The sequence below is a fragment of the Epinephelus fuscoguttatus genome, linkage group LG8 (assembly GCF_011397635.1).
Source record: "Epinephelus fuscoguttatus linkage group LG8, E.fuscoguttatus.final_Chr_v1".
Classification (NCBI taxonomy): domain Eukaryota; kingdom Metazoa; phylum Chordata; class Actinopteri; order Perciformes; family Serranidae; genus Epinephelus; species Epinephelus fuscoguttatus.
This window is the reverse complement of record NC_064759.1, coordinates 44,067,230-44,094,385: the sequence shown is the minus strand read 5'-3', so window position 1 is coordinate 44,094,385 and position 27,156 is coordinate 44,067,230. Positions and strand designations below refer to the sequence as shown.

Genomic DNA, 27,156 nt, shown 5'->3' with positions numbered 1-27,156 from the left:
AGGTCTGCTCCCTTCAGACAGTCTTTCTCTTGCTCGTGAGATGCCGAGCAGCACACACCACCTCTGACCAACTCAGATCCCATTGCCCCAAACCACTCTCCTGGACCACGACTTGCCCATGCTCAAGGTAGAGGCAAACCTGAACCAGAGAAGTTAGATTTGCAAGCACAAGGTTTGCAACTAACTTTCGAGCAACAAGGAGAAGTTAGTTTGTTGAGTTAGCACACAGCGTCTAACTCTGCAAAGACCCTGAGAGACCAGCTTCCTCAGAGTTTCACCTTTGGAACAAAGGACACAACAAAGAATGCATATGGAACTACAGCTCTTTCCCGCCTCCCTCTGCCAGCTAACAAAGCACACCACAAAGCAACTCTTTCTTCCATCCATTCAAGGATCGGTAAAGTAACAACTGGGCATAGCTTTATCACAGCTGTACAGGCTAAGCAAGACTGTTTAACTTGTATGTGATTTAATGCTGTTTACTGAGTAATTGTTGTGATTGTTTGCAGTCAGGTCATTGGTTAGTTGGCTTCGCCAAAGCTAAGTTTTTAGTTTGCTAATGCTGTTCACAAACAGATTCTTGCATACAACTAAACAATCTCTGCACTAATCCAGACTTTATGCAACACATATCACATTCACATTAGTCTATACAGTACAGGCCAAAAGTTTGGACACACCTTCTCATTCAATGCGTTTTCTTTATTTTCATGACTATTTACATTGTAGATTCTCACTGAAGGCATCAAAACTATGAATGAACACATGTGGAGTTATGTACTTAACAAAAAAAGGTGAAATAACTGAAAACATGTTTTATATTCTAGTTTCTTCAAAATAGCCACCCTTTGCTCTGATTACTGCTTTGCACACTCTTGGCATTCTCTCCATGAGCTTCAAGAGGTAGTCACCTGAAATGGTTTTCCAACAGTCTTGAAGGACTTCCCAGAGGTGTTTAGCACTTGTTGGCCCCTTTGCCTTCACTCTGCGGTCCAGCTCACCCCAAACCATCTCGATTGGGTTCAGGTCCGGTGACTGTGGAGGCCAGGTCATCTGCCGCAGCACTCCATCACTCTCCTTCTTGGTCAAATAGCCCTTACACAGCCTGGAGGTGTGTTTGGGGTCATTGTCCTGTTGAAAAATAAATGATCGTCCAACTAAACGCAAACCGGATGGGATGGCATGTCGCGGCAGGATGCTGTGGTAGCCATGCTGGTTCAGTGTGCCTTCAATTTTGAATAAATCCCCAACAGTGTCACCAGCAAAACACCCCCACACCATCACACCTCCTCCTCCATGCTTCACAGTGGGAACCAGGCATGTGGAATCCATCCGTTCACCTTTTCTGCGTCTCACAAAGACATGGCGGTTGGAACCAAAGATCTCAAATTTGGACTCATCAGACCAAAGCACAGATTTCCACTGGTCTAATGTCCATTCCTTGTGTTTCTTGGCCCAAACAAATCTCTTCTGCTTGTTGCCTCTCCTTAGCAGTGGTTTCCTAGCAGCTATTTGACCACGAAGGCCTGATTCACGCAGTCTCCTCTTAACAGTTGTTCTAGAGATGGGTCTGCTGCTAGAACTCTGTGTGGCATTCATCTGGTCTCTGATCTGAGCTGCTGTTAACTTGCGATTTCTGAGGCTGGTGACTCGGATGAACTTATCCTCAGAAGCAGAGGTGACTCTTGGTCTTCCTTTCCTGGGTCGGTCCTCATGTGTGCCAGTTTCGTTGTAGCGCTTGATGGTTTTGCGACTCCGGCAGGGACACATTTAAAGTTTTTGCAATTTTCCGGACTGACTGACCTTCATTTCTTAAAGTAATGATGGCCACTCGTTTTTCTTTAGTTAGCTAATTGGTTCTTGCCATAATATGAATTTTAACAGTTGTCCAATAGGACTGTCGGCTGTGTATTAACCTGACTTCTGCACAACACAACTGTTGGTCCCAACCCCATTGATAAAGCAAGAAATTCCACTAATTAACCCTGATAAGGCACACCTGTGAAGTGGAAACCATTTCAGGTGACTACCTCTTGAAGCTCATGGAGAGAATGCCAAGAGTGTGCAAAGCAGTAATCAGAGCAAAGGGTGGCTATTTTGAAGAAACTAGAATATAAAACATGTTTTCAGTTATTTCACCTTTTTTTGTTAAGTACATAACTCCACATGTGTTCATTCATAGTTTTGATGCCTTCAGTGAGAATCTACAATGTAAATAGTCATGAAAATAAAGAAAACGCATTGAATGAGAAGGTGTGTCCAAACTTTTGGCCTGTACTGTATATACAGACTCTACATTCAGTGAATGTAGAGTCTGTATATAGAGATGTGAAAACCCCGGAGATCTTGCCTCCGGAAGAGGAGCAGAAGAGCCCTGGTTTCCGGTTGTAGGCTGTTTGTAGTTCGCATGATATTGACCAATCACGTTTGAGCCGGCAGCAGTTGTTGCCAGGTTAAATAGTCTGTGCGGTGAATTAACAAGGGGGAACATAATTGCCGTCACTGCAAACTCTGAATTCATCGCAATGGTTCAGCATATTTACTTATATATAAACGGAAGTCGGAAATGGAAATTCGCCTCCTCCGCCCAAATCAAACCAGAATGCAAAAAAATTGGGGGTCTGCCCCCAGAGGCTGTATTGCCGTCTGCCAGAAGTCAGACACCGAATACAGCCGATGGGTTCCGAGAATGCGTTCACATAGACTTATTAACAACTAGGCTTTCAACAGAGCTACACCCAAAAGGCATCTCAAAGTTTGTCTTTGTCCTGACCACACGGTCAGACAAACACCTCCCCCGATCTGAAGCTAGCTTTGATTCGGCCATCTTGTAGTTCTCTGTTGTCAGCCATTTTGTTTTGTAGGCCAAACGGCCCTTTGATCACCACACCCGCCTTTCTCTCTCTCTCTCTCTCTCTCTCTCTCTCTCTCTCTGTCTCTGTTTTGCCCCTCCTCAATGAAATGGGATTTGTGCAAAAGCAAAAAAACAATAAGCCCGCTATCATCAAATATCATCGCTGCTCACAGGAAAAAATATCCTGAGAAGTTTTATGGCACATTACTAAAACTGTACCTTCCTCACTGATCAGACCAGGAACTGAAAAAAACATATTTCCCCACACGAGTCCTTCTAGTGTAGTGGCTACCTTCAGCTACTAGGTGCTGACCATCCTGAGTATGTCCAACACATTGTCGAACAAAACAGAGACAGATATGACGAAATTGAAGAGGCAGTTGAGGGGTTGAGGAGTTTGAACAGAACAGAGCTGTGATTGATGAATGGCGTAATCTGGCACCAGAATCTGAAGTTGTGAGGTTGGAGTGTGTTGAAGATCTGCAGGCAAGAGAGCCAGATCATGAAAATGTACAGAGAATGTCCCAGACTACAGTAATCAGGCTAATGCTGTAACAGAGGCCAGAGCAATCACAGAGTCCCCTGCATTATTCCCCACACAGTTATGCCAAATGTATCAAAGTCTGAACCAGAAATAAGCATGTGTATTCTATGCAGTGAGAGACTGGTGCTTGAAGCGTGTCTGTGACCTAAACCCAGAGCAGTTTTTCATTTACATTGATGGTGGTGCTGGAACAGGAAAGTCACATCTCATCAAATGCATCTACTCAGAGACATCTAAGATACTGAGCAAACTGCCCAGACATGCTGAGGAGGCAGACATCTCAAATCCCACTGTCCTTTTGACTGCTTTCACTGGAACTGCAGCCTTTAACATATCAGGATCTACACTGCACTCGTTGTTAAAGCTTCTGTGAAGCCTAAAACCTCTATTCTAAGGACTGGGCAACCAACTTGATAAAGCCAGATGTGAACTGTTAAATGCTGAAATCATTGTCATTGATGAAATGTCCATGGTGTCAAAACACCTTTTTGCATATGTGGATGCCAGGCTGAAACAGATCAAAGGCAGTCAGAGACCTTTTGGAGGAATGTCAGTAATAGCTGTCTGAGACTTTTATCAGCTACCACCCATGTGACAGTCCAAACCTCTCTGTGTGTATGACCCGTCTGAGATTGACCTATGGCAGGAGCACTTTCAGATGATCACCCTGACTGAGATTATGCATCAGAAGGATGATGTTGCCTTTGCACAGATGTTGAACAGGATCTGTGTCAAAGAAAAGTCAGATGAGCTGTCTGAAAAAGACAGAGTTTTGCTGTCACAGGCTCTCACTGAACCAGCACTTTGTCCGACTGATGTCATGCACATTTTTGCAACTAATAAACAGGCTGATTCACACAACTCAGCAACATTAGATCTGCTCCATTCTCTTATCACCACCATTGATGGAGATGACTACAGAAAGGACCCACAGACTGGCAGAATGGCAAGACAAAGTAAACCATTCAAAGGAGGCAGAAATGACTTACCAAATACACTGAACGTTGCTGAGAGTACTCGTGTCATGCTCACCAGGAACATAGACATGTCTCAAGGATTGGTGAATGGATCTTTCTCCACACTAGTCAGGGTACTAACCTCTGAAGAAAATGCTGTTGCACATGTCACTATACTGGGGCTCAAGATGGATGATGAAACAGCTGGAAGGAACTATCGTAACAGAGCACCAGGAGGACCTGATGATGTAGTGTACATTCAGAGAGCAGAGGAGAATCTGAAACAGAAAAGAGTGGTGCGCAGACGGTTTCCTATTAAACTTGCCTTTGCTTGTACAATACATAAGGTTCAAGGCATAACAAGGAAATCAGAAGTAGTCTCACTAAAACACATTTTTGAACCGGGCATGGCTTATGTTGCTCTTAGCAGAGTGACCTCTCTCGGTGGACTGCACATGCTGGATTTGGATGAGAGTAAAATGTATGCCAACCCAGAAATCACTGCAGCCCTAGAGACCATGAGAGGAAAAATTCCGGCAAAACAGCTTGGGGCACCAGATTTCTAACTCACCACAAAGATCACATTTTTGACACCACAAACATCACAAAGATATATGTGCATTCGGGAGAAGTTTATCTCTCTACTGGTATCCTCATATTGATGATTGGACTCACGGTTTGGGAATAGAAGGGAGGAGTTTGGGAGGTCCTGTGTCCATTAAAAGAACCCTCTGCTGAGAGCTGCTTTCTGCCTGTCTTGTCTCTGCTCTCTCAGCTAGTCCTCATTAAGCACCATGACAACTGCCCTGCCACACCATGGCAACAGCTACGCACACACCAACACAGAGACATGTTGGTGTGTGCATGTCTAAATCTTAAATGCAGACATGACAGGAGCAGAATCTGTATTTTAAACAGCATGTAAACATTATATATCAGTGATTTCTATTATCTACTACAGCCTTTACTACTAATACTACTGTTAGTACCTTTAGGATTATGAATGTTAAATACATATTGTTGGCGGCACGGTGGTGTGGTGGTTAGCACTCTCGCCTCACAGCAAGAGGGTTGCCGGTTCGATCCCGGGCGTGGGAGCCCTTCTGTGTGGAGTTTGCATGTTCTCCCCGTGTCAGCGTGGGTTCTCTCCGGGCACTCCGGCTTCCTCCCACAGTCCAAAGACATGCAGATTGGGGACTAGGTTAATTGATAACTCTAAATTGTCCGTAGGTGTGAACGTGAGCGTGAATGGTTGTTTGTCTCTATGTGTCAGCCCTGCGATAGACTGGCGACCTGTCCAGGGTGTACCCTGCCTCTCGCCCGATGTCAGCTGGGATAGGCTCCAGCCCCCCTGCGACCCTCAAGAGGATGAAGCGGTTAGAAGATGAATGAATGAATGAATACATATTGTAATGTATTGTAAATACATAAAATATTAAACACACCTACTGCCCATTGACTGTCGTACATGTAGCATGTAAACTGAGAGGAGAAATTTTTGGAAAACAGCTGAGGGGCACCAGATCTCTAACTTGCGACCAAGGTCACATTTTTGACACCACAAAGATATGTCTGCGTTTGGGAGAAGCTCATCTCTCTGGTAGTATCCTCATATTGACAATTGGACTCACGGTTTGGGCATCACAGGGAGGAGTTTGAGAGGAATTAAATCCATCTATAATCTATTTGCTCTCTGCCCCCTCTGCTACTCTGCTGCAGGTCCCTCATTAATCACCATAGCAACAACCACTGAAACACAAACTCACAGACGTATGTGTTTGTGTCTCTTCGTCCCCATTAAACAGATAAGGAGCAAAGGTTGCTATCATCTCTGCATTTACTAACAATGAATCCTATCCAATCCTACCGCTACTGTAACTACTACCGCTAGAAGAAGTACCTCTATATCACTACTACAAATACTACTAGCACAACTACTTCTACTAGTGACTGTAGCTGCTACTGTTGCTACTGTTTGGGTTATGAATGTCAAACACAGACATTGCTGGAGCAACTTCAGAGAGCATGTTAATATTATATATTAGCATATATTATTCATTACTATAGCCTTAAAGGATACTACTACTTTTACTACTGGTGCAACAGTTTGGCCTATAGATGTTAAATACCAACATGAGAGGAGCCGTACACACGTAGCGTGCAGTACCTGCAGGACAAGTAGTATGTAATACCTGTAGTATGTAGTACATTTATGCAGTACCTGAGGTAGGGCTCAGCCTGTACTATGCAGCACCTGTAGTTTACAGTGCATGTCTTTCGTATTGTATTACCTACAGTATGTTGTACCTGAAGTATACAGTACCTGTAGTACCCGCTGTATGTACTACCTCCTACTCGGTGGCAGTACAATTTCTTGCAAAATTGTTTCGTGATACTTTAATCTTACATCAGTTACAACTGTTAATATGTGGAATGTTCCAAACTGTTGTGGAATGAAAAACACCAGTTTGGAATGTTCCAAACACCAGTTTGGAATGTTCCAAACTGGTGTTTTTCATTCCACAACTTTTTCAGTCTTTCTTGGAACATGTTGAAGGCATCAAATTTAAAGTAAGTCTATATTTTACAAAAAAAAAAAACATACTTTATTATTATGAGCATTAAACGTCTTGCCTTTATACTGTTTCTAACTGAATATATTTTAGTCATATAGTCAAAAAACTTTTGCAAATCATTGCATTCTTTTTTCATTTAAGTTACAAAAAGAAAAAGAGAGACACATGAGAACTATCATTGTGGCCAACGATATCGTGTTACACAATATTGTCATATATTGTCTAAGCATACCTGGAAGTCATAGCGTCGGCCATCAAATGTCTGGTAGTGGGGGTCACCCATCGCACGGCAGGTTGCTGTAGAGACATGGACGCATTTTCCATTCTCACAGCGTTCCTTTACTCGACATTTTAGGTCTTCACAGGGATCCGGGGGTAGTGTAGGAGAGGGGGCACCTACAGGAAATACAAATACACCATATCCATGTACAGGTAGCACCATGGCAGATACATTTAACTATGCCATCATTAAAGTCAGGGTAAAATAAAATCTGAGTTTTACATTTGAACACACTGAACCTGTTAGAAAACACTTTTTGGAAATATGTGAAAAGACTGAGAACTATATAGTTACGAATGGTGGCGTGAGACCATTTTTCACCATTTCTGTGTCCAGGATTTTTGGACAGGGGGAAAAGCCTGCTCAATGAGCAATTTTCATATTGTTTATCTTTTTCATATTGTTTATTATTATTTTCCTTTTATAATTGCATCATATTCGAAATAAACATCTCAATCAATCAATCAATGATGCAATGGAGCCATCTTTAGCATAAGCCCCTCCCCTATGCTACATGGGAACTAGAACCATTGGGCGTGGCCTCAGTACATGCAGAGGACATGCTCCCAGTGTCTAAGAGCAGATAATACTGCCTATTTTTTTCATGATTTTGAGACATAATTTTATACACTGCAACTTTTTTAATCATTCAAATTTGGCTGGATGTTTAATAATACATTTTTCTGCGATGTGACAAACCCATTCCTCTTTTTTTTTGCTTAACCCAGATTTTAAGTGTATTACTTTTCACATTGCTTTTTACCTTATCAATTTTCTCTAAAACCTTTCATCCATAAATATCTCTTCAGTTAGAGATAAAAAAACATTCTGCATGGTTTGGTTGGTATGTAGAAATATTCTAACTGAATGTATCCACCATTTTTATATTATTATAAAAGAATCTCTGTGTGTGTACCTTCAGAACAAACTCCAACAATACCATACGAATGGCGGGTTTCTTGACCATAGGCGTAGACTGCCATCTGGGCATCACCTTCCAGTGTCACATGACTCTGCTGTTTCCCCACTGCTACATTTGACCACACCCAGCGCTGATCTGCCAGGAGCTTTATCCACTTAGGTGAGAGGCACTGTCCATTCACACACACTTTTACACTGCCTGCCCCCTCCCTCTCTGATAGAACAGAAACAGTACTGTAAAGTCCACCAACTGTATCAACCGCCCAATCAGTAGCAAGCCTGCTGGTAGGAGTCACCGTTATTAGAAAAGGGTCATATGGACTGTTGTTGCTGAGAAGCAGTACCATTACTTTCTTGTTGCTCTTGACAACCAGTGGCTGTTTGAAGAGTAGTTTGTCTGAGGTGACATCCCCAGGTCTCCTTAGCCTCCTGTTGGTGTAAGTGTAACATGTTTCATTAGTTAGATAAAGGTTGTTCAAGTTTAGATGAACTGGGCAATTTCTTTTTGATAATTTCATTTTAAGTAAATATCTATATAGAAGTACAACATATTGGTATGCATCTTGTAATATGATCAGCCAGTACAATATAAAACATACTAAATGATTGTTTGACAAGCGTAAAAGGTCCCCACACTAATACAGAAGGGTATTGATGCCATAAACATGAGTTTAACATTATAAGAATGTGTTGAGTTATCATTTAATAAAGTGAAATGTTTCACATCAAAACAGTTTCCTTTTTTTATCTTTTTTTTTTTTTTTACAAGAAAAGTTTCTTGTTATTACCTAAAAACATCTTGTAAAAACATATAAAACATCATGTTATAACAAGAACCTTTTCATGATGCCTGATACTGTTTGTTTTTTTTTGTTTGTATGTTTTTCTGGCATGGCATCAATATGCTTCTGTACATTGCTGTCGCCTTCAGCAGTGGATGGAATTTGTTCAGCTGTCACATGGCATTGGTATTTTGATCACACACACACACACACACACACACACACACACACACACACACACACACACACACACACAATAACTGTGTCTGTGGTCCATGTATCATCTGGTCTTTCAATTATTTCATTCAATCCAGAAAACTAAATAAAATAAAAAAGATCTTTTTTTCCCTTGTTTTTCAGGCTTTATGAAGTGAATATGACTGAGCATTTTCTTGTTTTGTATTGAAAAAATTTTTCACTGGTGCTTTGCACATTACCTCCTACATTTATAACAGACTACAGTCCACCTGTCATCACAGATGAATGCGATAATTATCTCTGATTCGCTTTTCCAAGATTTTTTTTTTCAGATTCTTCAAAATGTACCTTTATTTTCAGCTTAAAATATTTTTATTTGTTACAAACGTCTTTAAATCATGAAAGACGTTCATGCTCTGTTGAGTATGTTGCAGATCACGCAGCAGAGGAATAGTACAAAACAGGATTACATAAAAAACAAAAAGAAAATTTGGTTTCCTTGTCTATAATTAATATCCCATTTCAAGACAGAAACAAAAAAAATGGCCATTTTCTTTTCTTAGAGGCTACAAAAGCTGAAGTAAAAAAAAAAGGATAGGATAGGAATCAGCAGAGGCTCCATGATACAATATTGTCACAATACTTAAGTCATGAGACAGTATTATTGCAATTTTAAATGTGCTGCAATATACTGAGTATTATGATAAAATATATTGCAATGTATTACCTTTTTTTTTTTTTTTTTTTTTACCAACATCTGTTTTATGTAATAATGAAAAGTTTTAGTCAGTTCATCTAACTTCAGTCTTTTTTTTGGCAGCAAAATGTATCTAGTGAACTGAAGAAACAAATGATTTCATTGTTCTGGTGGGCTATCATAAGTTATAACATTTGTAACATTTGTAATATTATTAATTTAAATAATAACAAAAAATCAATGCTTAGCATCCATGTATTGATACAATATTGGCACACAAAAATATCACAATACTATGCTGTATCGATTTTTTCCCCAACCCCTATAATTGGATGATACATGGACCAGAGAGACAACCATGATAGTCTTGGCTGTAGCTTCAACAGTATATTGTAATGAATTAATATTTAACTCAACTGTTTTTTTGAGTGTAGGGCCTTGTGTAGCGTCACCTCAGTGTTGTCTTCAACAGCTACTATTATGGCCCAGTTTGTGGCCTTACAGCTGCCAGTCCTGGGTACCATGTATTCTTTACCCAGAAGTGCCACAGGGGGGAGCTGTTCATACACATGTTCACACCCACGACCCAATGCCAGACACTGGTGGCCCACTAAGACAGCAATGGGCTTCTGGGATTGAATCCGCGTGCCTGTCAAAGTTTTATGACTTCGTACAAGGTAGGATGCATAGGGTTTCAGGGTAATAGTTATTGCTTTCCCATGTTGCCACCTAGACCCTCCCCTTAGCCTCAAATTAGCACCAGGTGAGATAGTGATCTTGTTCTGGCTATTGCCATTAACAATAGCCAGTAGCCTGTCCATGCAAGTCATGCCTCCTGAGGGTGTGTACACAAAGTAGTCAGTACCCAACTCGTTTGTTGGGGAGACCACAGCACCATCTCCTGTTCTGTAGCGACGGTTGAAAGAGACCACAGAGATTATAGCACTAGATGTGATTCGAATTGCTGAGTTTTCAGTAACAAATTGCTGCTGCAGCTCAGATCCACATGGCAGAGAAACCCAACGGGTTTCACCTGCAGAGAGAGTCAGCCGCCTGGAGAAACCCACCGAAGCCACCTGTAGATCAAAATGTTGGAATTTGTTAAACATTCACAACCTACATTAAAACAGACTGTATATTGTCTTCCTTGAAAATGCCAAATGAGTCTAATATGAGTATAAGGGTAATGCCAAATCCTAAAAAACAGCACAGTCAAGCTTTGCTGGGTCAAGCAAAATCAGTGATTTCTTTCCAAACTCATTATACTTGTTAGAAAATACTTTTTGAAAATATGTGAGAAGACTGGGAACTGTGTAGTACTTTCCCTTGTGATTGTCAAACTGTTTTTCAGCATTTCTGTGTCCACAATTTTTTGGGTGAGCCTGATGGCCCCCATGATTCGATGACGCACTAAAGCCATCCTTAACATAACCCTTCCCCTACTACAGTATATTACTACCTTCCTTAGTGCTGTTTCGTTCTTCCTGTATACGAGTTTGCTACGTTCCACGAGCTGTCTTAGCTCTTTCAGTTTAATGAATATTTTAATTAACATCTTTGTTTAATATGGCAATCATATCAACATAAGCTTAACAGTTAATGTACTTTCCTGTCATTATGGCCAAATCAGCTACCTGGCCTGCTAGCAGTAACTGCTCACTGCAGTGGGTGAGTGCTTTGTGCTAATTTTAGCTCTGAGCAAGAGGCTATAGCTGTGCAGCAGCCCTCGTTTCCTGGTTTGGAGGGTATGTGCTGTGCAAGCATAGACTAACAGCCCGTCTCAAATCACATACTTCTGTACTAGACATCTAATATTTTGAGTGCACAAGTGCGCTTAGTTTGTTCACAGAATGCAGTGTACTACTGGTGCACTCAAATTGGTCCGTAAGTTGAGTGTGGAATGATGGACACCTCTCACCCTAAGAAGTCGCCATCTTTGTGACACAGTAAACCTCTAAACTTTTTACCTGGTGACTGGGGACATCAAGAAGTCTGTTAATTATACATTTTTGCACTAAGTACAAATATTGTTGTCTAAAAGAAGCCATCAGTAATGTTTTTTGGGTCTGTCTGATTTGGTACCGCAAACAATAATGCGAGTGCTACTACTACTATTACTAAATTTACCAGACAGACACTTTACTGTTACAGTTACATTGCAGATGTAGATTTCACTCACAAAATATAACAATGAAAATATGATCCATTATTATTCATTAAACTATCCAGCATTATATTAGAACTGAAACCATGACCAGGACCAGACTCAAAATAAATGGAAGTTCATTTTGCTGATAATGCCTCTCTTTTACTTTAAGTAAAAAATCTTAATGCAGGAGTTTTAATGTACATTATTAATAGTTTTACTATCAGTAGTTAATAGTGTTACTTCAATACTTCTTCAACCACTGCCAGGTAACATTCCAAGTTAGAGAAAGGGTACAAAGTAAAGCAAGATGACTTTTGCATGGGACCCCACATCACAAAACTCACCCTTGAAAAACATCAAAGTCACACCACCTCACCAGTGAAAATCATTTATCAGAAATATTTATTACCAAATTGGTGAATTAGTCCCTTGCTTCAACATAACCACTGCAGTTATAAAGTAGAGCACAGACTTAACCAGAGAGTTTATGTGTTTATTATAAGTTAGTATGGCAAACTTACACAATGGATGTAGGTGAGACCATGCTTGACTCAGTCTGCACCATTGTGGCTATAAAGTAGAGCATGGATTTGATAGCAAAGGCTGTATGATTTACAGTGTTATAACTTAGTATGGCTTATATGCTAGACTTTCCACAGAGCCCCAAACCCCCACCCCACTGCTACACAGAGCCTGTTCACTTGTTTATTCAAAGCTTATTAATACTGAAAATGTTCTGTGTCAAAATTGCACCAAATTTGACAATATTTGTTCTTGGATCTCCAGCAATAAACCTGCCAGGAGTGAAGTAGATGGCATAAATGGTTCTTGAGATATGCGCAGGACACACAGACAGACAGACAGAGTTTCGTTGCTTTATAGTTCGATGACCAAACATCTTAGCTCACAAATAGACATGACTTATACTCATAACAATGCAGATACGAATAGAACTTTCGATGACTTTAACAATAATGCATGGCAGCGGAACAGATTATTCTTTATCATTTAACAAGAACATTTCTGAGATGCACCGGCTCAGTTTTGAAAAAGGGCACACTCACCTGTATAGCCCCATACCTGCTCCCGATGTTAGCACATTATAAAATTGTGTACTCAAACACACAATACACACATAGACATACTTGTGTAGAGGAAGAAATGCTGATTTAAAATTATACACATGAATGGGAGTGTCCAATTAATTATGTCAAAAATGCCCCTCTAGCCACTGTATGTCCCTAGGTATCAAAATAAAGCATGCAACAAATAAGGGGTGAGGTGTAACCAAAATCTTCCATCTTCTTCCATGGTATATGTAATTTTACACCATGGTAATGGTATTTGTTATGACACAGTAATAGTTCTGAATTCAAACAAACACAAGAAATGTGTGCTCTAGATAAAGGATCAGCGCTCAGTGAATAACCTCCTAAGCTCTATGATAAGCTATTATGGCAAGGCTTAACTATACAGACCAATGAGCAGTGATAACTAACACATCTTTGTGGTCATCAGGTGGGAACCTCCTTTCAGCAGTGTTTCATCTAGTTGGACCCACGACACCTCCAGGAGGCTAGACAGTGATCTCTGGCGTCCCAGAGACACTAATGCCAGGTCTCACTGTTCCCGGCACCAACCCAACAACCTCCTTTACCTAACATTACACATGGCTTTCTCAGCCCAAACAGCACTGCCACCTTCAACAAACCAAGGCTCCGTTTATGCAAGCTCCAGGTAGGGACCGCGCCAATACTACCTTTCCTAGCACATTCACCATACTCTATTTCATATGCTACATATCATAACTCCAATATAAGCTAAAGTTAAGGGAGATAGAGAAGATAAACTCACAGGCTTTCGCAGCCCAAGCAGCACTGCCACTTTCAACAAACCCAGGCTCTGTTTATGCAAGCTCCAGGTAGTGACCGTGCTGATACTACCTTTCCTAGCACATTCACCTTACTCTATTTCACACGCTACATATCATAACTCCAATATAAGCTAAAGTTAAGGGAAATAGAAAAGATTAACTCGTAGTATCAGCAAACAAACTCACCTTGCAGCATGGTCTCAAACAAAAGGGATTCAAATAGGCCATTCCCACACTTAAATAACCTTCCTCTTCCTGGATTTTCTCCTGAGAGGACAGATTGGTGGATCTCTCCACCTGATCTCAAGGAGTTATGTACCCTGCCTAGTAGATCCCCCTGCTGACCCCCAACAGACATTATTCCTCCTCATCCAAATCCACTGACTAGATCTAGCTGCTTCATTTGACATTTCCTTCACTGTCTTCCTCAAACTCTGTCCCCGCACTCCAAGTTCCCCCAGGAGTGAGACAGCCGATCTTGCTATGAATCCCCTACACCCCACTTCCACTGGGCAAATCCTAGTTTTCCACCCTTGCTGCTCAGCCTCTGCTCCTAAGTCTGCATATCTAAGCTTTTTTCTTTCATAGGCTTCTTCCACTGAGTCTTCCCAAGGAACTGTCAGCTCAATGAAATAAACTATCCGTTGACTCACTGACCACAACACTATGTCAGGCCTCTGATTGGTACAAACTATTTCCTGGGGAACAACAAGCTTTTCCCCTAAATCTACTTGCATTTCCCAATCACAAGCACATTCTAGGCAGCCACACCCTTACCTCCTTACTAACTTATCACTTCTGTATTTCTCCCGCACATGGACAAACTGAATTGCTAAACTCCTGTTCTTAAAACCTTCTGAATTTGCCTGTCTTAGTTTCCCTGCGATGCCTGCAGCTAAACTTTTCAACACTTGGTTATGTCGCCATAACTATAGACCAATATCTAATCCTCCCTTTCTTTCAAAGAAAGTAGTCGCAGACCAGCTGTGTGATTTTCTCCATGATAATTTATTTGAAGAATTTCAGTCAGGATTTAGAGTGCATCATAGCACTGAGACAGCACTAGTTAAAATTACAAATGATCTTCTGATCGTATCAGACAAAGGACTTGTCTCTGTACTTGTTTTATTAGATCTTAGTGCGGCATTTGACACAACTGACCATCAAATTCTGCTACAGAGACTGGAACATTTAATTGGCCTAAAAGGTTCTGCACTAAGCTGGTTTAAATCTTATTTATCTGATTGTTTTCAGTTTGTTCATGTTCACGATGAATCATCCTTGCGTACTAAAGTTTGTTTTGGAGTTCCACAAGGTTCTGTGCTCGGACCAATCCTATTCACTCTATATATGCTTCCTTTAGATAACATTATTAGAAATCACTCTGTAAATTTCCATTGTTACTCAACTGTATTTATCGATGAAGCCAGAAGAAACTAATCAATTAACTAAACTTCATAACTGCCTTAAAGACATAAAAACCTGGATGAGCACCAATTTCCTTATGTTACGTAAATTCAGACAAAACTGAAGTTATTGTTCTTGGCCCCAAACAACTCAGAGACTCTTTATCTGATGACATAGTTTCTCTAGATGGCATTGCTCTGGCCTCTAGCACTACCGTAAGAAACCTCGGAGCAATATTTGATCAAGATTTGTCTTTTATTTCTCATTTATAATAAATCTCACAGACTGCATTTTTTCATCTGCATAAAATTGCAAAAATTAGGCCTATCCTGACCCGAAAAGATGCAGAAAAATTGGTCCACGCTTTTGTTACCTCAAGGCTGGATTACTGTAACTCTCTATTATCAGGTAGCACTAATAAGTCTTCAAAAACTCTCCAGCTAATTCAGAATGCAGCGGCATGTGTACTGACAGGAACTAAGAAACGAGATCATATTTCTCCTGTTTTAGCTTCTCTGCACTGGCTCCCTGTAAAATCCAGAATTGAATTTAAAATCCTACTCCTAAGTTATAAAGCTCTAAATGGTTAGGCTCTGTCATATCTTAGAGAGCTCATAGTGCCATATTATCCCACTAGAACACTGCGCTCTGAGAATGCCGGATTACTCGTGGTCCCTAAAGTTACCAAAAGTAGATCAGGAGCCAGAGCCTTCAGCTCTCAGGTTCCTCTCTTAAGACTTTCCTCTTTGATAAAGCTTATAGTTAGGGCTGGCTCAGGCTTGCCTTGTACCAGCCCCTAGTTAGGCTGAATTAGGCCTAGTCTGCCGGGGGACCTCCTATAATACACCGAGCACCTTCTTTCCTTCTCTCTCTCTCTCTCTCCTCTCTCTCTCTCTCTCTTTCTCTCTCCCCCCTTTGCTAACTCATGTCCTGTTATTGCATCTTGCTAACTCGGCCGTACTGCATGTCACTAAATCAGCTTCTTCTCCAGAGCCTTTGTACTCTGCTGTCTTGCAGGTTAACTGTGCCTGGATATAGAGCTTAGATTGTCCTTAACGTTAATTATAACAGCCAACTTATTGAAAAAAGTCGGGTTTAAATTGGGCTTGGGCCCATAATTACAGTTAATTGGACAGGCCGAGCCGGTCCCGGACATGACGTGCATGGGCTTGGGCCGGGTCGGGCTGAATTTTTTGGGCCCGATCTAAGCTCTACTTGGATAGTGTGACGTGTGTGGTTGTGCTGCTGCCGTGGTCCTGCCTGATGCCTCCTGCTGTTGCTGTTATCATGAGTCATACTTCTACTTCTACTTCTATACTATCATATATTAATATATACTTTCAACTTATTGTACCACAATAGCCGTAAGTATAATTATAATTTTATTACTTTCATTAATGTTGTTGTAAGCTACTGTCATTACCGTCTGTTCTTCATCTCTCTCTGTCTCTGTCTCTCTTTCTGTCTTTTTGTGTCATACGGATTACTGTTAATTTATCATGTTGATCTGTTCTGTATGACATCTATTGCACGTCTGTCCATCCTAGAAGAGGGATCCCTCCTCAGTTGCTCTTCCTGAGGTTTCTACCATTTTTTTCCCATGTTAAAGGGGTTTTTTTTTTTGTGGAGTTTTTCCTAATCCTTATCCGTATGCTGTAAAACCCTGTGAGACAAATTGTGATTTGTGATATTGGGCTTATAAATAAAATTGATTGAATTGATTGATGTATACCTACCTTGTGACAAGCTAACTTTGCAGCCTGACAAAATATGCTTTAAGGTACCTGAACACAATGGGCATGATGGGTTTCCATTTACCCACAGTTTTAGATTCTGGGGGGCTGGTAACACATCATATGTAGCCCCTACCAGGAATCTAATACGATTCTCCTCCATATTCCACAGGTCCCTCCAACTAAGCTTCCTCTTCTCTACACTTTCCCAATTCAACCACTGTCCCTGCTTAGCTTGGGCCACTACCTTTGCACGCCTTAATATCTCCTCCTGTGTACCTATCTGTCCCACAACCAGCTTTCTTTTATCTTTGGGACTGCCTTATTCCATACCAGTTTGCCTGAGCCAAGCCCCAGGCCTCCACGGCCAAACTGAACATTACCTACAATCTCTGCATGCCTAAGAGCTGCGTCTGCCTCCTGAACTGCCGACCTTGGGGTCCACTTCCTCCCCTTGGTTGGATTTGGAACCACACTCCTAACTACCACGTCCTTACTCCCAGATAACAAGAGCTCTGTCCTGACCTTGGTACATTTAAATTCCTCTGTTAAACTAGATACTGGCAGGTGAAATATCCCTTTTCCATACAATGCAACATCCAACCACTTCCTAATATAGGAGCTAACTGACCTTTCAATTCTCTCCACAACGGATACTGCAATTTCATAAATTGAAAGTGGCCCCATTGACCTAGGATATAGCCCAAATTGCAAACACCACAACCTCAACTTTCCTGGAAGTTGTGATTTATCTATTCTATCCAGTCCTTCAGCCACATCTTTTCTAAATTTCACCACCTGTTCCTCATCATTCAACTTCACACTGTACCACCTACCAAAGCTCTTTACTGACTTTTCCCTAATTGTTGGGATTTCCTCATCATCGATGACAAAATTTCTATCACTTAACTTCCCTCTATGTATTGAGATGCTTCCAGACTTCTAGGCTTGATCTTCATGCTGGCCCAGTTGAGGTTCTTATTTACCTTCTCTAGTAGCCTCTTTGTACATGACATTGTTGTGGTTACCAGTGTCATGTCATCCATGTAAACCCTAACTGGTGGAAGATGCACCCTGTTCTGCCATCTCTCCCCACCTTCTACCCACTTGGAAGCCCTGATGATTATTTCCATCGCCATAGTAAATGCTAATGGAGAAATTGTAAACAGCAGAGCTTTTCCTCACAGCAGCAAAGTGTCTGAATTAACAAACACTCACATGGTCAGAGATGGAAAGTGACTTCTTTAGACTTCTACAGACTACCATGTTTAGTTTGTTTTAGTCAAACTTTGGATGGAATCATTTTTAAATATGAGGACACATCGCTCTGTGTCTTATCCAGCCACTCTGCATTGTGCTTTCATCATTATTACCAGGGGTGAATTTAGTAGGTTGGGGGCCTGGGGCCTCAGGCAAACTGCTTTGCCTTATTTTCACCGTTTTCCTAACTGAGAATGTTGGTAGGCTGTTGGCAGCTGTAGATCTTCATCTACAGCTGCCAACAGCCTACCGACTCACCAACTTTTTTTCTTCAGTAAACCTATTAATAACACACAGCAAAAGTGAAAGTCAAAGTCCTGCAGTCAGGAGAGGTTGTAGTAACATGATTTAGTATTTTTCAGATCTAAATATCATTAAATATCTACAACTCTTTGGGCCCCTTAAGTTGGGAACCTAATGCTACAGTCCACCTCTGATTATTATGATTAACCTATTCTCTCATTTTCTCTTACAGGGTCTACCCAATAATTATGCTGTCCTCTACACCATCAAACTGTTTATACATACAATTTGAAAGTCTGGCCCCCACAATGTCTGCTTAGAAAAATTCTGGCCCTTGGACAAATCTAGTTGATGACCCCTGCTATAGATCAAAGGTAGGCAGGTGGGTCATCGCAGTAAACTCACTGCAATAAACTAGACTACACCACTGTCTGAAACGCTCTGAAACACTGCCTCCATCAGCTCAGAGGAGGGCTAGCATAGCCGCCTGGTGGAGATCTGCACTCTATTGAATGCACTTTTCTGGTTTCATACTATTATTGTATTGAAGTTTAAATTCTGGTAATTCTGGTCATGACAACATTAATTCCGAGATTTTTTTTCTTTAGTGAATGCAGTTGGCTTTTCTGCTCCATTGGAATTTACTTTTCACTGTTATTTGTATTTGCTGAGCTGCTGGCATCTGTATTCTGCATACGGCATTGTCTCCTTCATTTACTAAAAAATATAATTCTCACCTGGATGTGAACATTGGCTTCAGAGTCCTGAGCAGTCAGAACAACATGGAGTCTGTGATCTTTTCTAGCATTGCGCTGATAATTAGGAAGAAATGTCGTGATGAACTCCTTTCCTGTAGAACAGCCATGGCATACTAAAGAGAAAAGAGAGATTTTGAAAATAAAATAAAGTATAGCAAAAGATTAAGACTTAATACTCAGTGTTAATATTGATGGCCCCCTACAGTACTACCTGTCAAGACTGCAGCACAAACAGCCAAACACACAGCGAGAGACTTTATTTCCATAGCTGAGAGAGAGAGACAGAGAGAGAGAGAAAGAGAGAGAGAGAGAGATACACAACAGTGAAAAACTCATTTAAATCATATACATGTTACTAAATGAATAAAAAAAAACCTTGCAATCACTCTTAAATAATGTTATACATAGAGTTAAACATTATGTAAACTGCATACTTTCCAAACACAAACTGGCATGTTTCATTGTCCAGTTTTCAGTGTTTTCCAATATGACAGCACACAAACAATTCCTAAGTAGCCTATTTATACATACCTTATATCAAAAGCATAGCAAGGGGAAAGGGAGGGACAGACTTAGGGAAGACAGGCAAGAGGTCCTGCAAAAGCTCAGCTGTAGACTGAGAAAAAAATAACTTCATTCACTGGGTCAACTGCCAGCAACTTTTAAGATAAAACATTAACATTAATTTCGACTGGATTATGTAAACTGCATATATTCTAATCCTCTCTTGCAGAAAAAAAGTGTCAGAGCGTTGTTCCAATGTTTTCTGGCAACACTTAACCCCTGCACTTGCTTGAGAAGGACTAAATGCACAAACCCACTATTTTTTGAATATCCCATCAAGAGAGACTCTCACTGCAGCCTGTTCTATTTTGTTTGGAAAATATCGGCGCACAACCTCTTTCAAGGTACCATGTCTGAAGGGTTACTTTTGATTCTAATATTACTATACCAGAGTCAGAGAGTGTTTGATGGAAACAGGGCTATAGTTTCAGCATGACAAAAATAAAAAAGGTGGGGGCTAGACCTAGTGTTATGAGGTATGCAGATTTTTATTATTACTGTGTGTGTGTGTGTGTGTGTGTGTGTGTGTGCATGTGTGTGTGTTTTAATGATGTAGCTGGTTAATGTAATGTGCTGATGGAGAGACACAAACAAAGTCAAAGCAGGAGGCTGAACAGTTCTGCAGGAGGCAGAACAAACAAAACAGTAAGGTGTAACTTACTCATTTATGGACATTATTTACTGTTAAGATAAATATTTTCAAAGCCACAATCTGTTTTTAAAATGTAAACAAAAAGGTTTAGCAAGGCGGTTAGAGAAGTAAAAAGACTGAACTCTGAGAAACTCCAACAGCAGTTTTCAGCTAGTGATTAACCTTCTGTCTGGAGGGGCTCAGACAGATCACCAACTGTAAACCTAAAACCCTCAACTTCATTTACAACATGTGCCTGGCAAACCAGCTGAATGACTTCTACCATCTGAAAGAAAATAGGATAGTTCCTCTAGTTCTTCTGGTCTAATTCCCTCTCTTCCTTCCCCACCTCAGCAGGAACCTGTGGCTCCGCACAACTGACCATCCCAGAGGCCCCCTCCTCTCCCACACCACATTGACAACCCTCTCTATTCTAGAGAGTGATGTTAACAGACTCTTCAGGAGGCAGTACCCCTGCAAAACAACTGGGCCAGACTCTGTCTCTCTCTCCACATTAAAGCTCTGTGCTGATCAGCTGTCTCCTGTGTTCACATTCACAAACATCTTTAACACCTCACTGGAGACATGCCGGCCTGCTTCAAAACCTCCACCATCATCCCCATCCCAAACCCCAGAAAAAAACAAGGATCACAGGACTAGTGACTACAAACCCACCCCCCCTGACCTCTGTGGTTATGGAGACCTTCAAGCATCTTGTCCTGGACAACACAGTAATCATAGCCCTCCATTTCATCCTGCAGCACCTGGACTCCCCAGGCACCTATGCCAGGATCCTGTTTGTGGATTTCAGCTCTGCCTTCAAAACTATCATATTGTCTCTGTTGCAGGACAAGCTGTCCCAGCTGCACATGCCCAACTCCACCTGCAGGTAGATCACAGATTTCGCATCCAAGTTTCCCTCACTCGCGTCTCTTCCTCGCGTCTTAGCTCCGCCCTCGTAGGACACGGGAGTGAGATGCAAGAATGAGATGCGAGGAAAGAAGGAACGAGGAGATAGCCGATATCTCTCGAGAAATGAGACGTCGTTTCCTCTAAAGCGCCACGTGAAGCGATGTCTGTTTCTAATGACGGCGGCAGCTGATTACAGTTGGATCAGCAGTCAGGAGGCATTATTAACAGCTATAAAAACTTTTGTTTGTTGGTGCACACTCATAATGTTACATATACATATGTAATGATAAAGATACAGATACAGTTATCAGTAACAGAGCAGCTGTGTTTTCTCTCTGTCTAACAATCACCTTCACATGAACAACAACCTTGATTCTGTTTTTATGTCCTGCTCAGTCACATAATGTGCAGTCACATAATGTGTTTATATAATGTATTCATTATTTACATCTGTATTTATTGATATTCTGATTGTGAGTTCATTATTTAATAACCCAGAATATGACCATGGTGTCTTTGAACACTGGAAATAAAGGAAGGCCTAATGTTTCAGGGAAAATTAAAATTCTGTAACTCATCAACCCGACGCTCAGGAATGATCAGCCTCAGTGAAACTGAATGGAAATGACGATCAGTGACGTTAAAGTGTTTCTTGCTGACAGACAGACTCTCTGGGCTCTAGTTTCCTGGCGCAGCGCAGGGTGGCGAACCCTGCGCAGAGCTAGTTTCGAGCAGCGCAACCTGAGGCGTGCTCAGTTTGGTAGTTTGGCAGACCGAGGTGCGCTGAGATGGGTGTGGCGGCGCAGCAGGGGGAGGTATCGACAGATCCGGCTTGGAGCAGTGACAGTTTCGTGCCAAAAGGCTTCGCCGAAGGTGAGCTAAAAGCTCGCCAGCTGAAACCAGGTCTACTGTCAGCGCAGCCGGTGTAAGTTGAAGTTTGGCTGACCGGCGGACAGTGCGCACACGTCACCAAAACCTCACAGGCAGGTTTCCAGAATCAGGCACATTAACGATGCAATAAATACCCAAAAAACACTATTCAATGCAACTATCTGCAATCAGCACATAAATGTATCTCTATATCGACTGTCCCGTCACATCTGATGTCAGATCAAAGGGGATTGGCACTGTTTGGCAAGTTTGGCATGAGTAATGGAAACCCAACCTGATTTGATTAACACAGCTGCAAATTAATGAGTTCACATCCCTCTCAGCCAACCACAAACAGCCACAGCATCAGATAGGGAGTATATATTCAGCATCTGTCATCTTAGAAAAGTCAAAAGAAAAGAAACAGAGTGAGACTGCGAGAGAGAAAGAGAGAGAGCATGCGCACGAGAGAAAGGCAACATTATAGTGGTGACCTCCTCCCAGGCTACCTTTGCATCATCAGCCCGTGGAGGTCTGCTCACAGTTCCGTATATTCGGACACTGCGAGCTTGGACTTTCCGGACCAAAACATCAGTTTCCTCCTGGCAGAAGTTTGGCCGTCTGACGCTGCTGTTCTCTTCTGCCATGGCGAATTGAGTAAACTCTCATTACGCCTTCGCGCGGCGCATTTAAGGGCGAGGAGAGGGGCTCATTTGATTGGTGTGATGTGTGCAAAACCCACTCCACGCCTTCTCTCCTCCCTCTTTCCGACTTGCGCAGGTAGGAGGGATGGAGGTGGGAAAGAGGAGTAGCTGCCAGGTGCATGGTGTGCCAAACTTGCAAAATACATCTGGCCACACCCATTTGGCGAAGCGCAGGGGCGCTGCATACCCGCCTCACCCGGTCTGCGAAACTAGAGCCCTCTGTCTTTGACTGTACACATAATTAAAGTTGATGACGGAAATAACAGATTGTGAAGAGAAAAAATCTTTCTAATAAATGAAGAAAGTCGTTTGTTTCCTTTTGTTGTTCAGATTTTTAACTCGATGGTGAATCAGAGAACAAATAATATATATATCACTTGGGAGTGACACATTTGAGTTTAATCTCTTATCTGTCTTCACTCTGTATGAAACTCCAGTTGTGATGTAGGCCTATCAGATCAGTCTGATCAGCTGCAGCACTGTGCTGTCCAATCAATAACTGATATCCAATCAGGGGGTGTGTCGGTCAGTAAAAGACTTCCGCGCAGGCTGCACTCGCATATCCTTGCTTCCCTTCCAGCTGACAGCCTCCTCTCTCCTCGACTCCTCCGAGTGCATTTAAGGAATTGAGACGCCCTACAAGATTTCCGGGTCAAGTGATCGAGGATAGAGGACGGAGGAGTTGAGGAGGGCTACTGGGATGAACCCCATGTCTCTGACTCCTAAACCATCAGCAACAGTTCCCCTCAAGGCTGCTTCCTTTCCCCTCTGCTCTTCTTCCTGTATACCAACACCTCCAGTCACCAGATTTTTAGGGGGAGATAGCAGGTTAACAGTATGCCACATAGAAGTGGCATACGCCATATGAAGGCTGGGAACCTGAGGATTACTTTGAGGTGGAGCTCAGTGTGGCAATATTTGCCCGTCACAAATCTATGATAAAGATTGTATTTTGGTTGGGCGCCTATTATCACTGTGATCATCCTAGAGGTTACAATAGGTCCTTTTGTTAGTGGGGTCAAATTAAAAAAATGGTCTCATTACAATTAAGTGGTTAGTTATGGGGTTTAACATCATCACAGATGAATACAGCTGGTCTAATTTATCCACAAGAGTCTCAGTCTTCCAGTAATGTCCAATTTATGCAATCCCAAGACTGTTTAGGGACCCCAGTATGCAGAAATAGGAGGATAGGAAGACTTTCTTTATACTTTATTCATTCACAATTTGCTCTCCATCCCACTCCCACCATTTCAGCTGACTATGGGTGTTCCCTCTCCTAGTAAGCAAATCAAACTTTGCTACGATTTCCCTCAGCCACTCATGTTGCTGCTGCCAAACTTAAATCAAGTCTTTCTAACCCACACAGCACAATGTCTAAGCAAGCAAAAGCATGTTTAATCTGCACCACCCAGGACTTGAACTCACAGCCTTCAGACATTAATGATAAACTGTCATCAAGATAAGCTACCTCACAGCATGAAATTCAGGGTGACGTCACACTATAATACAGCCAACCACCAGGGTGCAGCATAATAGCTGTACATGTATTTGCAGGCAGATTTCAAACTATAGCATCCAAAATTCAGTTATCAAGACAGAATTCTGAGAATTTGCATACTTCATCTAGACAACACAGAAAACACCTGGAATGCTGTTTAATATTATAATGCTATCATTATTATTATTATTTATCATAATTATTATTTATAATGCTGTTTATTCTTCTGAATTTACAGAGATTGATTGATCCACAATGGAAGACAAAAAAAGGAAGACAAAAAAAGATGCATTTTTTCTATTGACTGCTATAGGCTACATGATGGCAGAATTTAAAATATTGTAAAAATCGTTTTTTCACACACAGATCTGTAATTTAACACATTTCATCTACCCTGAAAGCAATATAATATTGTTTTCATGAAAACTGGAGCTTTATTTTGTGAAATCTGCAGTATCTGTTTACAGTACTGTTTACAAGGACACATTTTGATGCATTGTGGGCTCAGTTTTTGATCATTTGAAAATCTGTCTGACGCATTTGTGTAGGGCAGTCCAACAATGTAGAAGGAGCATGTTGGTGTGAATCAAGCAAAAAATGTGTGAGGAGATAGTTTTGATTAGTTTAAGTTTTTTGATAAAAAAACAGTGATGGACTTCATAATTTGCACTAGGTTGTTGTTTACAAAAGCGTCTCACAATTGGGCCTACAGTTTAGTGAAAGTTGCAAAGCTGTCGGCCATACAGGTGATTTGCTCTGAATTTTCAAAGTTTCAGCATGGGACAGGACCTACAATATGTCTGGATAAACAACACTTGGATTATACTGCAGAAGGTGTGTAAGAGTTTGTAAACTGATATTTTGATGTAGTTTTGCTGTGGTTAAACATAGACCTTTTATTTCAATTCATCAAGAATTTTCTTTTGGATTCTTTGTTCAGCATGCAGGCAATCAAGAAAAGCCAGATTTTCATCATAAAATTAAGGTAATATGGGGTGAGTAGCTGGTAAACAAATGATAGTTTTGGGGATGAAGTATTCCTTTAATCATCATATAACTTACAGAGGTATTGAATCATGAATCACTGTGACATTGTAATTGCAATGGTACACAACAAAATGCCTTTGGTGTTTTCCATGTAATTGCAACTCGTGTAGTAAAACTGGTTTCAATATTTCATAATTAGAGGAATGCAAAATTTGCATCTTGACAAGTCTGTAAATAAAAATGCATTTGCATTATGCCAAGTAAGAAATGAACTAGTATTAGCTCTTATACTAGTTCAAGTGGCAGCAGTACAGGCGTTATCAGTAATAGTAGTAATACTGTAGCTGTACAATTAGTAGTAGACAAAAGGGGTAGTTATAATGGTAGTACTGACATTAACACAACCATGGGTGGCTGAAGACAGTGGTTATTTAGATGGTTTAATGTAATGTGATATTATCAGCAGCTTGCCACAGAACTCTCAGACCATAGCTTTTACAACTCTCAAACCTTTCCTCATGAATCTGTAATGTACAGTAGTTTGAGGTTTCAGTACAGGGAATTACAAAAAACTGCCTCGTCAATCAAATTACAGTCAGCTGCATGTCATTCCTTAACTGTTGATTAAAAAAGAAAAAAAAACTGATCAAACAACACAAATAAGGACACTCAAAGTTGAATAACACCTGCTCTGTATAAGCATAATAATGGAGAAATAAGAATCAGTGCCAATTTTGTAAAAAAGTTAGCACACTTAAACACATCAAAACTTAACAACTGTTTCATGTTTTATAGAAACCTGTAGTGATGAACGGCTTTTCTTAACCAACAGTCATAGTTCCTAGTGACTTTCTCTTTTACTTCCTACTGTGAATATTTACACATTATAATTCCCCAACCACCACAATTATCACCAGAGATAGCCATACTGTACCTGTAGCTGAGCATGAAGAGTCCTCAGAGGAAGGCAGGAGGAACTGACACTTATATCAGTGAGGATGTGGGGCAGATACAGACACATGTACAGAAAAACAATCACAAGCTGGCGTTCAGTTCTGGTCGAATGAAAAACATATTGAATATTGGTGTGTTTGTGTTTGATGGGTGGTTCCTGCAGGAATAACAGTGAGCATGTGAAAGGTGGAGGCCTGGCATGGAAGGGTTTGACAATGTACACACTAATTCCTCCTCCCATTTCACCTTGTCTGTCCTCTGTCGTCTCAGTGAAGTGACTCTTCTTGAAATCAGTTGTTGAAGTGGCCTTTTTGCTCTGCCAGCTGAACAGCCTCAGAATGGCTGTGTTAGTCTGTTCATAAGTCTATTTAACAGTTTGTCCCTGAGCAAGATTGATTGTTATCAAATATGCTTTTATTACATTTATATCATCATAACTTGGCTTCCGTATCATCAGGGGTGTTTCTAGGATTTGAGGACATTTGGGTGTACTGTTTACCTCTGACATTCTCCACTCTGTTACAAATAGGCTGCAGACACAGCACCCTCAGGCCCTCCTTCTGATCTCTGGGGACTTCAACCATGCCTATCCATCCACCACCCTGCCCACCTTCACCCAGTATGTTTCCTGCCACACCAGAGACAATAAAATACTGTATTTATTTTACGCCAACATCAAGGAGGCATACCACTCATCCCCCCTGCCCCCCCCCCCCCCCCCCGGGAAGAGCTGATCACAACCTGGTTCATCTTCTGCCTGTCTACAAACCTCTGGTGCAGAGAGAACCAGCAACCACCCGCA

The 27,156-nt window shown here is 41.3% G+C and overlaps 1 protein-coding gene across 1 annotated transcript; it reads right to left on the bottom strand.

The window, feature by feature from the left end:
* Positions 1-266: 266 nt before the first annotated feature.
* Positions 267-26,343, bottom strand: LOC125892574 (uncharacterized). Its single transcript, XM_049582581.1, has 6 exons — positions 26,335-26,343; positions 19,443-19,499; positions 19,211-19,344; positions 10,569-10,884; positions 7,163-7,326; positions 267-278 (listed from the first exon to the last, which is right to left on the bottom strand). Exons 2-6 carry the CDS (start codon positions 19,495-19,497, stop codon positions 267-269), a joined length of 681 nt encoding a protein of 226 aa, XP_049438538.1. The 5' UTR covers positions 19,498-19,499; positions 26,335-26,343.
* Between the last annotated feature and the right edge of the window lie 813 nt (positions 26,344-27,156).